Source organism: Dipodomys spectabilis, unplaced genomic scaffold (genome assembly GCF_019054845.1).
Source record: "Dipodomys spectabilis isolate Male_0828 unplaced genomic scaffold, ASM1905484v1 ptg000213l, whole genome shotgun sequence".
Lineage (NCBI taxonomy): Eukaryota > Metazoa > Chordata > Mammalia > Rodentia > Heteromyidae > Dipodomys > Dipodomys spectabilis.
Window position 1 is genome coordinate 632,687 of NW_024870890.1, and position 14,640 is coordinate 647,326.

The 14,640-nt window shown below is 50.7% G+C and overlaps 1 protein-coding gene across 1 annotated transcript in view; it reads right to left on the reverse strand.

Annotated features, from left to right (window-relative positions):
- Positions 1 to 14,640, reverse strand: part of Dst (dystonin) — a 327,245-nt gene that overhangs the window by 258,287 nt on the left and 54,318 nt on the right. Inside the window, exon 4 of the mRNA XM_042696942.1 lies at positions 1,688 to 1,895. Coding sequence (XP_042552876.1) covers positions 1,688 to 1,895 — 208 coding nt within the window. The remainder of the gene's footprint in view (positions 1 to 1,687; positions 1,896 to 14,640) is intronic.

The following is a 14,640-nucleotide window of genomic DNA, read 5'->3' on the forward strand; positions in this document are numbered from 1 at the left end:
CCCCACCCCATGCACAGTGCACCCCAGTTTTTCCATTCCCCCACCCTGTGCACCCTAGTTCATGTCACCTCACTCTGATGGACTAGTACCTATCCTTTCTTCACTCACAACTGTCATTCACACAAAGGGGACATGAACACCCTCCACAGACTCACAGAACAAGCATCCAGTCTTGATGCCCCAGGCTGAGTGCACAAGCACGCATGCAAGCATGTGCATGCACAGGCACGTGCGCGTGCGCACACACACACACACACACACACACACACACACACACACACACACGCCCCTTCCATCTACATTCCCTTCCTGCTGAGCCAAAGCCTGGCACAGACAGCGTCACCTCTCCCCTGAGCCTTGGGCCTGAGGGAGGCTCCAGCAGATACACACCGGCCTGAGTGACTAAACACTTTTGGCAGGAGTGGAGTGACCCACAGAGCCAAGGCTACGCTGGTCACTGTCCATCTCCACCCCCCTCCCGCCTCCCCTTCGTGCCCCACCCCTGCCTGCCTGGGTGAGGCCAGCAGCATCCACAGCAGGAGCAGAAGCCACCAAGGCTGCTGCCCCAGAAACCCAGACTGGAGAATGACTGTCTAGGCCCTGTGTGTTTTTCCCAGAATCAGAAAATCGCAGTGGGGGGGCCCTAGGGGGGTTCTCAGCTGCCATGGTGAAGGGAATCTGAACTGGAGGAGGAAAAAGCCTCCACTTTGCACCACTGTGGAAAGCAAAACAGGGAGGGGGGGTAAAGAAGGGGGGCAGAAAGTTGAGTAGAAACAGGAGTAGAAAAGGAGGCTTTGACCTCCAGGCTCAGGAGCACAGAAACAAACTCAAAGACACACCAGGCCCTTGCAAGGCCATGGCTGGGTGCGGCACATCCTTGCCTGCCCTGCTGCCATTCCCGAAAGCGAGGAGGGGAGGCGCTGTGGGAAGCAATGGTCAGGCGCGGAGCGCACGGCCGGCCTGGTACTGAGACTGGAGGCTGAGGTCTGGTGCTCTATTTCCACCTGGGTAAAGCCCTCGCTGCTCACTCGGCTTTCACAGGCAGTGCAAGGGAACACCAGGTCTCAGAGAACACAAACACGGAGCCCTCCTCGCATTAATTAATCAGGAAGCAAGATGGCTCACCCTCAGAGGCACAGGGGACCCAGGCTGCCCTGGACCCAGGAGGCTGATGGAGATGCTGTACACACATACACACACACACACACACACACACACACACACACACACACACACTCTAAAGGCATCCAAGTAGCTGAGCTATGCTCTGTCTTCCTGGGTACCAAAACATCCGTCAGTCTACTTGAGTTAGATCTGCATAGCACGGGGGGAGGGGAAGGTTAAGCATGATGAAGGCTGCACTCCCAAGGCCTCCAGAGAATGGGCATCTAGGGGTTAACACTTCCATGACGCCTCACCCCTACGCAGGCGTAAACAGCAAAGTTTAATGCAGATATCTGCAAACATTTCCTTGCGTGTTAGCTAGGTCGTCAGCTCATCCAACCAGAGGGCCCAACCCAACAGCCTCACCACCGCAGGCAGGCAAAGGGCTCTCCGGGTACATGCAAGCACCAAGTAAACACCCACTGGGCCCTGGCCTCCTGCGGCAGCTCCCAGATAGCCCAGGCCCCCGGGAGCAGCGTGGGTGTCCCCCGCCCCCGCCTCGGCCCCAGCCCCAGGGACTCACCTGCTATCCTGAGCACGGCCCGCTCCGCGGGGTCCAGCACGGAGCCCCCCTGAATCTTCCTTTTGGATCGCTCATGTTTAGGCAAATTCCAGGGCAAGGTGTCTCCGGGAGCTGGCGACGCGGAGCCAGATTTCTGGCTGAAATCTTCCTCGTCAGAAAAATCCGCAGAGGAGGACATGGAGCAGCGGTAGGACGCGTTCCCGGAGCTCTGGGGGATGACAGGGACACACGCATTAACCCACACCACGGCTCACCGTCACCCCACCCCCCAGCTCCTCCTCTCCCGCGTCTGGCACCCTGCGGCCGCGTCAGAAACTTGGGGACACACACACAAAGGAGAACACACTGAAGCCCAGGCTCACCATCTCTGCGAGGCCCAGTCTCCAACCGCAGACACAATGCCAGGCGGCTCCAACGCCTGGAGCTGTGCACAGAAGTGTGTGGCCTGCAGCCGGGCCAGCAGCTCACCGAGGACCGGCCCAACAATGAAGGCAGCATCACCAGCCTCCTCACCAATCCGCAGCCTGTGGCTCCCCCACCAGGCCAGGGAGAACGCTGGTGACCAGACTGCTGGTTAATTCATTAAAGCAACCAAGGCCAACTTTCAAAAACAAAGCACAAACGCAGGATGCCGGCCCGGTTCCTTCCCGTGGCAAGCCACCTCGCCCGGGAGCCTGCCTTGGGCCCGTTTCCAACCCGAGCTGGCTTTATTTAATTCTCTTCATGAGACTGAAGCAGGTTCCCAGAAAGGCTCCTACTGAGGGGGAAGGGCTGATTCTCAGAAGAGCCTTTTCTTAAGGCTGGAAAAACACAAAGGCTGCCTTCAGAAGCCAGAGGTAGGGCTGGTAAACAAACATCTGAGCTCAGCTCAGAGGTCCTGAGATGATTTAAACTTCTCGCCCAATAATGTAAAGGAGACAGTGAATGCTGACAGAAAGCAGACTCCTGGCCGAGGCTCAGTAAAGCTCAAAGGAGTTGCTTTTACCAGAGTACTTTCCAGGAGGTTAGTCCTCCCTTTATCTAGCTGGAGTAGCTCAGGAGTTACATCCTCTGTGTTTAGGGTGTGTGTGTAAGCGAGAGAGAAAGATGTTTGTTCCTTTCTTCTTCACTGCCATGTCTGAGGAATTAGAGCCACCAGCTCCCGAGGGCTTGAAACCAGGGTGCTAAGGACTTGTGAGGTGCATGTAGCTGTAAATAAATAACCAGCCAAGTAGCCTTGCCCACAAAGCGAGATGTGTAAGACTTCCTCCCCCCAAGGTCTCCTGCTACAAGAAACGTCATCATCCTTTAGATTTTTGCCTTGTCATGTTCCCAGTGACACACGAGGCAGACGTGGGAGCAGAACGGATCTTTCACGTCCGTCATGGCTGCACAGAGCTGTGCACAGCTTTCCCTCCCGCCAGTGTGCTCCCTGGGCTCTTCTCGAAATTCACCTTGAGCCCTCTGAGAGGTCACTGTTGGCTGGTGGTGGAAAGGGAGCTGGGCTGAGAACCCGCTGCTCATCCTGTAAGCCTAGCTACTCAGGAAGTTGAGATCTGAGGATCAAGGTTCAAAGCCAGCTTGAGCAGGAAAATCTTAGACTCGGATCTCTAATTAACCAGCAAAAAGCAAGAAGTGAAGGTGTGGCTTAAGTGGTAGTGCACCAGTCTTGAGCAAAAAGGCCAAGAGACAAGAGCCCAGCCCAAGTTCAGAGCCAGCACCAGCCCCTGAAGGAGGGAGGGACTTCTGTGCCAGCCCATCCTCCATCTTCCTCCAAGAAGCCTCCCGCTTGTTCTTCTGACCTGCCTGGGTTTCCTGAGGCTGCACTCTAGTGGGAATGGAAATTGGACCGTTTGCCTTTAAGGACAAGCGTAAGGAATAAGAACAACTCCTTTCCAAAGAAACCATTGGTTATTGATTTTCACAGAGCAAATTTCTTTAATGGCCAGAGTCTCAGCTGACTGAACAACAAAATGTGATTTATGCCGTGACACATGCGCTGCTCATCACGTGTAGCCAGACGGGAGCAGAGCCGGCCCCGGGCCCCAGGGTGTTAACGGGCAGTCTCTGCTCCGGTCTCCTCGCTGGTACAGACAGGAAGGGCAGGGCGCACAGGCAGAAGCCCCTTTTGGCAACTTGTCATAGGAAGTCACAGAACCACACACAGACACACACAAACACCCGTGTGCATGTGCACACGCGCGCGCACACACACACACAATCTCAGGCACAAGGAAGTCATGTATGTTTACAAGCCGAACTTGGCTGGAGAATTTTGACTATTACAAAGAACGTTCATGATCACTTCCTTAAAATACCCAGTAAAGACACAAAATGAGGCCCACGTGAACGCCGCAGACAGAGAGCTTTTGCCACAGATGTTTGGAGTTGTGGACCCTGTGGAGCTCTACGTTCTTCCATGGGTTTGAAATGATTTTCTAAGCCATGTTACTAGCCTGGGGTCAGGAGGGACACTATGAGAACACTATTCTGCTTTGTTTGAGGGAAACCAAATGTTCTCCAACCCCAAGGACAAGCAATGCTCTCCAACCCAATGTCTGATACCTGGAAGGGAAGATAAAAAAAGGGGGCCCCCATGACCAAAAAGCCCCTGGACCCAGGCTCTCTCCTTATTGCTTGAGATCTGACTCCTGATAAACCAAACCATGCCCACCAATAGGAGATTAATTAAGTAAGTTACAGTATATCCCTAGTAGGCATTCTGCAGCGATTAAACATGGTAATCTAAGCCAGGCACCAGTAGCTCACGCCTGTCATCCTAGCTACTCAGGAGGCTGAGATAAGAGGATCACAGTTCCAAGTCAGCCCAGGCAGGAAAGTTCATGAGACTCTTATCTCCAATAAACGATTCAGAAGTGGCACTGTGGCTCAAGTGGTAGAATGCTAGCCTTGAGCACAAAGAAGCTCAGGGACAGCACTCAGGCCCTGAGTTCAAGCCTGAGAACTACAATAAATAAATAAAAAATAAAGCATAAATGGTACTCTACATATGACAAAGATTTTTTAAATTATAAAGAATGACTCCTTAAAAGAAGTATGTGAGAGAGAGGGAGATTGAAAGGTGGCTAGAGACAGAAAAAAAGAGAGAGTAACAGAAAAAAGAGACAGAGAGTCAGATAATTACCAGTATATAAGAAAGCAGCGGTTATCTCTAGGTGATGATTAAAATCATGAATACACCTAATTTTATTTCATATATATATATATATATATATATTTTTTTTTTTTTTTTTTTTTTTTTTTTTTTTTTTTGGTCATGGGGCTTGTACTCTGGGCCTGGGTGCTGTCCCTCAGCTCTTCAGCTCAAGGCCAGCACTCTACCACTTGAGCCACAGCACCACTTCCGGTTTTCTGGTGGTTTATTGGAGATAGGAGTCCCATGGTCTTTCCTGCCCGGGCTGGCTTTGAACGGCAATCCTCGGATCTCAGCCTCCTGAGTAGCTAGGATTCCAGGCAGGCGTGAGCCACCGGCACCCGGCTTCTTATAATTTTGAAAGCCTAAGAAAATATATAAAGTGATCAAAAAGAAATGTGTGGAGTGAGCATGGATGTGTGGAGCGATTACAATCGCGGGTTGATGGGTGATTTCCACCGTTGGGGTGGGGGCCTAAGGTCACCACGGAGCGGAGCGCTTACGAAGGTTCAGGGGAGGGGAAGCAGGAGCGGCTCCCCCCCAACACAGCCTGGCTGAGAGCTGCGTGGACCTCTGACCCACCGCCCAGGGGGGGACTGCAATTCCCACGTCAGCGCCTCTCAGCCCCTCATCTGTCATCAGCGCTCTGCACAGCGGATGACAAGGAGGACAGGAGAGAGCTAGTCCGTCCACGGGGAAGGGGGAGAGGAGAAAGCAGGCCTGGATCACAGCCTTGTTCACCTTTGGTCTCTTTTTTTATGAGTGCCTCTGAGCTGCCTTTGGATCTACACCGAATGTAAACAAAAACAAAAGCAACACCTGCTAGGCGTGGCAGACCCCAGCTCACCCTGCAGTGTCTTCTGTGGTGGCCTGAGCAGCCAAACCCTGTTAGCCGCTGGACTGCATTGCTGAGAGCGTTCATCTCCTGGCCTAACGGCCAGGCCCTTCACAGCGTAAAAACACGCCGCCCTCCCACGGCCTCATACATCACACCACATCTTTGGAGGGGACTGAGCAGTAACTGCTTATTGCATGCCGGTGGGGATGGATCCGAGACTGACGTGGACAGGACGGGCCTCAGGCCCCCACTGGAGCAGAGCCCAGAGGTGCGAGGGGCCGGCGGTCCAGGGAAGTGCTCACCGCTGCAAAGCAGTCCCTCCACACCCCTGTACAAACCCGCACGGCCCCGCCCTCTGCCAACAGGGGGCCATCCGGGAAGCTCTGGAGAAGTCAAAAGCAACACACCAACTTTTAACTCTACAGTAGGGGAAACTATGTTAAATATCACAATAACAAACTCTTCTAAAATTGTAAAATTCCTTCCAAGTTCTCTCTCTCCCCCCCTCCCTCCCCGCCTCTCTCTAGCTACTACAAGTCTACCTTAGTCTCATCATAGTAAAAAGGTACAAATAGCCAGGCCAGGTGGTGGAAACACCTAACACAGAACTCAAAGGCTTGAGCCGAAGGCCCCTGAGTTTAAGACCAGCCTGGGCCACAGAGCACACACACTGTACGGAAAATAAAATGGAAAAACACAATCTTAGAACTGGAGACAGCAAGACTAGTTTACGTTTGACTATCTACAAACAGTCCCTCCAGGGGAAGGACCTTTTAAATAATTTACCTAAGAGAAACACAAACACGTCTCTGCAAATAGCCCCACAGAACACGGGAATGCAAGCACCAAGACTGGAACCCACCCTGCTACAGAAGGCACAGCATAATGGTCTGAGAAAACGCGCAGAGCTTTGATTAAAATAGAGGCTCAATGACTGTAAAGAGGAGCTGGGAGGCAGTGCGGGGAAGGGCCAGAGAAAGGGCGTCATGGGGTGAAAAGATCCAAGTACATCAGGCCTAGAACTAAATACTGTTTAAAAGAAGGAATGTGTGTGCATGTTAATGTTTTCAGGAAAGTTATTGTGTTTGGTGAAGAAAAGTTATTGTTACTCTTGAAAGATGATTATGTCAATAAGAAACAACAAAAACACAGGCTCAAGCCAAAAGAAAAATGCCCACTTTCAACTTGAACAGCAAACAGATTCCTGGAATTTGGTAATTTAAACAAATGATTATAATGTGCTTCATTCTGGATTTACCTCTTACAATATACAGGTCTATGAATGAAGTTATTTAATTACTATTGCATAGAGAAATAGTTTAAGATTCCTGGATAGCACACACCACTTCCATCTTATAGCTTCAAAAGACTGGCTTACAAAAAGTATTGTTCAGTACAACTGCTTGTGTACTGTTGATCTTGTCGCTTTTTATTGTTTAGGAAACAGAGCATTAACTAAGTCAGTTCAGGCAAATATCTGCTTATGTCAAGGTCTTTTAAATGGACATTTTATAAGTACAGCTAAGTATGTAGAACTATAATGCTAGTTATTGATGGCTACCTTGTATGTTTAATGTATTTTTGTTCCATAATTGTGTAAATCTCTCTAGGAGACAAAGCTGAGGAAGATAGGACACCACATAGGAGCCTTCTGAATTAATAATGCCTCATTATTATAGGTCTAAGTACATGTGTTCATGATCATGATAGTAAAGCTTGGTGATTTTCAAAAGAAAAAGAAGGGCAGGGTAGGGGAAGAATAATACAGACTGGAAGAATATGATGCAAGCACATTATTTAACTATGTATAAATCACAAAGAAATCATCTGTACAATTACTACGGGCTAGTAAAGAATTTTAAAAATGTATCTTAAGGCGTATGATCAAAGTATATTATCACAGATATCACATATAGAAATGTCACACACTCCTCTGTTCAATCATTATATGTTCATAAACATGTCATAGGCACCCATCCACTGGCTTCTTCCGCTGCGGAGTCTGAAATCTAAAGGTGATAAGATAGCCAACTTCTAATTAAATAGTGTCATGGAGGAGGCTCGGACTCCACGTGCTTCAGAGCGCGGATGGGGCTATGACTGGCAGGGAAGACAAGGCTGCACTCACGTGGGCTCTGAGGTACAATAAGAGACCTCTGCAGAGAAGTGTCTGTGGTGTGCATGTCTGCATGCATGCATGCATGCCTGTTCACGTGTGTGATTGTGGGTGTGACGGAAAGGACTGAATCTTGGGTAGTCATGTGACCCTAGGAAAACTGGCTCTTCTGGACCTGGGTGCTTTTCATCTGAGAAACAGGGAAATAACTGCACCTAATGCATTGGGGTGTGATGGCAGAAAAGACAACTCAAGAAAGCTCAGGTAGGGCTGGGAAGGTGGCTCAGTGGTAGAGCGCTTGCCTCACATGCCTGAGGCCCTGGGTTCGATTCCTCAGCACCACATAAGCAAAAAGAAAAAAGCCAGAAGTGGCGCTGTGGCTCAAGTGGTAGAGTGCTAGCCTTGAGCTGAAGAGCTGAGGGACAGCACCCAGGCCCAGAGTTCAGGCCCCACGACTGACAAAAAAAAAGAAAAGAAAAAAGAAAGCTCAGGTAGCACCGGCCTACAGGAAGCATTTGGCAAGTGTGAGCTATCAGGTGGAGCTGTATGTTCACACCTGTGCATGGGTAGGCTCATACATGCATATATACATGTGTAGGTAATCACATAAATGTCATAGACAGCTGTTGTATGTGAGCTAATATGCCTGCCTCATGCTGCATAACAGTGCTCAAAGAATAAAATCCACAGTTTCTACACCTTTCCTTCCCAGGCTTCATGGCTGAGTCTTCTATTCTTGTACTTTTTCTTTTTTCTTTCACATTGATTGTCAAGATTACAAGAGCCAAGAATTACTTGGCTCTTGTAATATCACTTTTGTTAATAGCTTTTAGTAGCTATACTTCAAATAGCTACTGCTCAAATTAAATGGAAGAATAGCCTTTTCATTAAAAACAAACAAACAAATGAAGTTTGTTATTGCATGGAAACAAAGTTTGAATCTTTGGCCAACCACCCAGAGCCCCAGTGCCATTCCAAGCAAAGCAGGCTCTGTGTGTGTGTGTGTGCATGCGCAGGTGCGTGTGTGTGTGAATGCAAACAGTCCAGACACTGTATGACACCCTGAGCAAAGCAGGGCTGTGGTGTGTGTGTGTGTGAATGCAAACAGTCCAGATGCCGCGTGACACCCTGGAATTCCATGCCAGGAGTGGCATGGAATTCTGAGTGGGATTGGAGGAAGCCTCCCCTCCCAGCAGGGCTACACTAAGTAGCTGGGTTTGGGTTGTCTGCAACTCCTCCTCACTCACAAGGGGAGCTGAACCTCCCCGTTCCTTGTCCTACAGGAAGCACGCTCCGGACAGGAAGCAGAAATTGCCCCCAACAGAATGAATACCTGGTTTTCTCTTCCCTAAAACTAAATCTGCAGCCATTAAGACTAACATCCTGAGGTCTCTGAATGCAGAGACAGTCCCCAGCCTCAAAAAATAAGAAGGCCACTCTGGACTGGAGGATCACAAATGCACCCACGTGTGCACGCGCGCGCGCGCGCTCACACACACACACACACACACACACACGTGCACGCAGCCTGCACACGCTCCCCAGCACTCCGGTATGGAAGGTTTCCTTTTTCCTTTAGAGATTTTCATTGCTCAGTGAGCTTTCTGTGAGTGAAAAAATTCACACCTGCACTTTGGCTGGGTGAGGCCACCTGACCTGGGCCTGAGAAATGTCTCGATGCAAAGGCAAGCTGCCACAGAAGATGGAGAGAGACTGGGCCTGCTTCCACATTCTTCCTGGCCGGTGCTGTTCCTGGAGCCACCGCCGGCTCCGTCCTAACAGAGGAACCAGCCGCCAGTTCAGAGAGGAATTCAGGCCATCGTGTGATTGTGAAAATCCCCCGTGCTTCCCTCAGTCAGAGCGGACAGCTGGGTCACCCCACGGCGCGAAGCCACTCACAGATGGTCCGTCCCTCACCTGCCTCGCGGGTCCTACAGGGAGCCAGCAACGTTGATGCGGTGTGACAGTCAGGAGACCCGCTGCCAAACCCCCTATTCTCCTCCCCCCCCCCACCTCCCGCAGGGAGGGGAAACAAAACAGGGGAGAGCATCTTGAACTCTCAGCAGCATATCTGGCAATTTCCTCCAGAAAGAATGCTGTGGTCACCTGAAAGCAATCAGCGCCCAAAGCTGAAGAGGCGGGAATGCAGGGGAAGCAGAGCTTCTCCCAGGTTGTGTAAATTCTTCCTCTCCTCATCATTAGGTTGGAGGTGCACGCAGTGAGGATGCACCGGGAATTCCGGGAAGACGCCACGAGAAGAGTAAGACTCAAACACCAGAGGCAGGAGCTCCAATCCATCTCTTTCTAGCTAGGTGGCTTGCAAGCCCTAAGTCACAACTTTTGTGAGCTTACAATTTTTTTCATCTAAACATAGGAATAACATTGTACAGTACTTGTCTAATGAGCTTTAGGCTCTGAGTTTAATTCCCAGTACTTCAAAAAAAAAAAGAGCCAGGCGCCGGTGGTTCATGCCTGTAATCCGAGCTACGCAGGAAGCTGAGATCTGAGGATGGTTCAAAGCCAGCCCAGGCAGGAAAGTCCATGAGACTCTTATCTCCAATAAACCACCAGATAATGAGAAGTGGCATTGTGGCTCAAGAGGAGAGCGCTGGCCTTGAGCTGAAGAGCTTGGGGACAGCGCCCAGGCCCAGAGTTCAAGCCCCACGACTGACACAAAAAAAAAAAAAAAAGAAAGAAAAAGAAAAAGAATACCTATAGATAGGACTATAGATAGGAACAATCGATCCAACTATTTTTAGACCAAATCTAACAAATAGGAGGACCCTTTCAATGCCAGCTGTTGTTTTGAAAGAGCTGTGCTCAGACCGTCAATCGGATCGAGCGCGCCTACAGCCTTGGCTCAGTAGTCGGGCACCACAGGCCCAAGCTACCAAGGACCTGCAGTCCCATCGTGAGCTGGGTCCAGACAACTCGCACAGCAGGCTCACAGAAACAACGGGAACAAGAGGCACACGGTACACAGCAGGCACTCAGCACACGAGTGCCACGGCGCCCTCACCAACTCTCCCCTCCCACGACACCGCAGTGTCTTCTGTCCGTCTCCCCTGCTCTTCTCCAGTCCCAGTCATTGCTTCACAGAAGCCAGACTAGCCGAGCCCAAAGACCCCGAAGGGAGAGGGCATCCTGCGCTGAGACCTCCCACACCCCCAGAGCCCGCTGGCCCTCCGTACTCGGGAGCTGTCCTTAAAGATCAGCTCCTGGAAAGTTCTACTCTAAAAACCGGATTCTGCCGAGACTTCACCTGATTCTTCTCAGTCTCCCCGCAACTCAGGGCCCCACCTGACAAAGAAGATCCCTGCTGCCGCCGCCGGACAGCTTGGATCCCAGCCTGACATCACAGGTCTTCCTTGACATCACAGGTCCCCAGCTGACATCACAGGTCCCCAGGTGACATCACAGGTCCCCCCTGACATCACAGTGCCCCCAAATCACAGATCCCTGGCTGACATCACAGATCCCTGGCTGACATCACCGGGCCCCAAGTGACATCACAGATCCCTCCTGACATCACAGGTCCCTCCTGACATCACAGATCCCCAGCTGACAGCTCAGGGCCCCACCCCACTGTTATCTGTTGATGGTTCCCTGGCCAGCTGGTAGGCACCAGGACTCCAGGACTTCCCTTGGTCCGCTGCGGTCCTGACACTGGGTGCATTGGAAATAAACCAGCGGCAGGTGTTCAGTAAACATTTGTGGAACAGAGAAAGGGTAACAGAACTTCATAAATGCACTGATATCGCCTACCACGTACTAGGAACTCAATACGCGCCACTCCCTTCAGGAACTGCAGCTCTTCCTGCCTCTCAGCCAATACTGCAGCTCTTCCTGTCTCTCAATAACGCAGCTCTTCCTGCCTCTCAATACTGCAGCTCTTCCTGCCTCTCAATACTGCAGCTCTTCCTGCCTCTCAATACTACAGCTCTTCCTGTCTCTCAATACTACAGCTCTTCCTGTCTCTTAATACTGCAGCTCTTCCTGTCTCTCAATACTGCAGCTCTTCCTGCCTCTCAGCCAATACTGCAGCTCTTCCTGTCTCTCAATACTGCAGCTCTTCCTGTCTCTCAATACTGCAGCTCTTCCAGCCTCTCAGTACTGCAGCTCTTCCTGCCTCTCAGTGCTGCAGCTCTTCCTGTCTCTTGCTCACTGCTGCAGTTTCTGCTCTGAAGTTTGTCATGAAACCAGATGTTGGAAGCATGTGGTCTCCTCTTCCACAAAAATCAAACTTCCCTGGGAGCTGACGGTGGGAAGCAGGGCTGAGGCTGGCCGCGCGCGAGCTGGTCGTGGAGAGCAGGGCTGAGGCTGGCTGCAGCCCCGGGAGGTGGCAGTGCTCAGCACCCCTGGTCCAGACTCAACATCAACTACAACCAGGCCACCGAGGCTCCCTGAACTTGGCTTTTCTAAATCACCAGAAAGAAAATCTTCCTCCTGGGATGCTGTTAGAATTAAATGAGTCGATGTCCACCTCCTAGCCCAGGGCCCGGCTCACAGAGGGAGCTTAGGAAATGCCAGCTGCAGAAGTGGCGCTGTAGCTCAAGTGGTAGAGCGCTCGCCTTGAGCTGAAGAGCTGAGGGACAGCGCCCAGGCCCAGAGTTCAAGCCCCACCACCGACCAAAATAAATAAATAAATAAAGGAAACGCCAGCTGTGCGTGATGATTCATTCGCATCAAACCAAGAACTCTATTGATGTGAAAGGCAGGGGTCCTTCCAGCCTGCTTTTGTACAGTGTCATTTGTGGTTTTCTCCGGAGCTACAGAGAGCTAATGAAGTTCCAAAATAGTTTGTAATAGCATTAAAAGAAAGAAAGAGTTGTTTGTTAAAAACAAAACAACAAAAGCAAACCCAGCCCCCTCATCTCAGAAAAGCCCTTTACTTCCTTGGTATCTTCAGCCCTCTTCGTTTCAGACTTCCTGGTTCTTTTTGCTCTAATAAACAGACAAGTTTGCTGGAAGACATGGTGATTATCCAAGCTGTAGAAATAAACAGGATATCTGCGTGGCCGCCCAGTACTCCCATTCATTCCAAAGATTATTAGGTCCAAAGGTTATTTATATAACATTGCTTCAGTTTTATAAATCAATGATATAGATGCACTTATTTTACAAAACACTATGCATAAAAGGAACTGAAAAATGGCTCGGTACCCGAGGCCTCTCCGCATGGAGACGAAGCAGCTCCCAAGAGGGGCAAGGATGCTCGCTCAGCGGAGAAGTCCTGCCTCCCTGAGCTCCGCCCTTTTTGTCTTCTTTCTCCAACTGACCACAGGAGCACTGAGGTCTCTCAATGGCCCAAAAAGCCACCATCTCTAATGCTCCTTTGGTATCCAAATTTCAATACCTTTTCATGTTGCCTAGTTTATGAAGAGCCTCTTCACTCATCCACTGAGCTATGTTTAAAGCTAGGGGTCAAGTGACATCTACACAGAACAGTGTATGTGGCAGGGAAAAGACAAAATACCTCTCACTCTCCCTTCAAACAACAACAACAAAAAGTATGTTTTAAATAATAATAGCTTAGCCGGGCACCAGTGGCTCATGCCGTAATCCTAGCCTCAGGAGGCTGAGATCTGAGGATCGCGGTTCAAAGCCAGCCCCGGAGAAAAGTCCGTGAGACTCTTATCTCCAATAAAAACCACTAGAAAACCAGAAGTGTGCTGTGGCTCAAGCGGTAGAGCGCTTGCCTTTAGCTGAAGAGCGCAGGGACAGTGCCCAAGCCCAGAGTTCAAGCCTCACGACTGACCAAAATAATAATAATAGCTTTTACAAAGTTAATTTCCAAAAATAATAAATAATGAACTAACACCCAGTTTGATGCTCAAGTCAGAGATCAGGAGATCATGGTTCCAGGATAATCCCAGCAAACAGAAGTTTGCAGGACTCCATCTCAACCAATGGCTGGGCAAGTAGGTCATTCCTGTGATCCCGGTACAGGAGCCACGCAGGGTCTGGGTGCCATGCTGTGCCCCCGCGAGGCACGGGCAGGAGGATCACAGTCCAGACTGGCCCGTGAGCCTCTCCCGAAAATAACCTACAGGAAAAGGTGCGGGAGGCGCGGCTCAGGGGGCAGAGGCTCTGCCCAGCAAACGGGAGCCGAGCTTTACTCCAGTGCCACCAAACAAGAAAATCCCTGGACAGCGCTGAGTGTGGTAGTGCACATGTATATTCTCAGAATTTGGGAGAAACAGGATCAAATCTGAGGCAGCCCAGGCTACACAGCAAAACCCTGCCCCCCAAAAAACAGAGAAAGAAAGGGAAGGACAGGCTTTGGCCTGACTGAAATGATACAAATAGACTGAGCTTTGACACTGACACTAAGTGGGTCAGGACAGGACTTTTCCACCTCCTCTGAGCTCTACTCTCCTGGGATACAGGAGGTGCTGCGTCGTGGGCTTCGCAGGTGGGGATCGGCGGCCCAGGGAAAGGATGTCACTCCGGAAATGAGAATGGGCGCGGTGACAGTCACATCCAGGTCTCACCCTAGGTGGCTCGGGGAAAGCGAGGGAGCACTTGGGGGCAGACTTGGCTGGGCAGGGCACCGCCGTGCAGCACCAGCGTGCGTCACAGAACCGAGGCCAGCGATCTCAGATACACCGTGGACTGGACAGCACAGAGGGCTTCCAACACACTGGTCTGCACACACACACACACACACACACACACACACACACACACACACACACACACACGGGAGCTGGACATTCTAGATAACCGAGGAAGTTGCAGGAAGAGGAGAGAAAGAAAGAGGCACAGAGAGACAGAGACAGAGAGAGAACAAAAGCAGAGCTGCAGAATCGCCCCGCTGACGCCCTGGACCCACCTCGCCCCATGATGGGGAGCCCCTGTCAGGG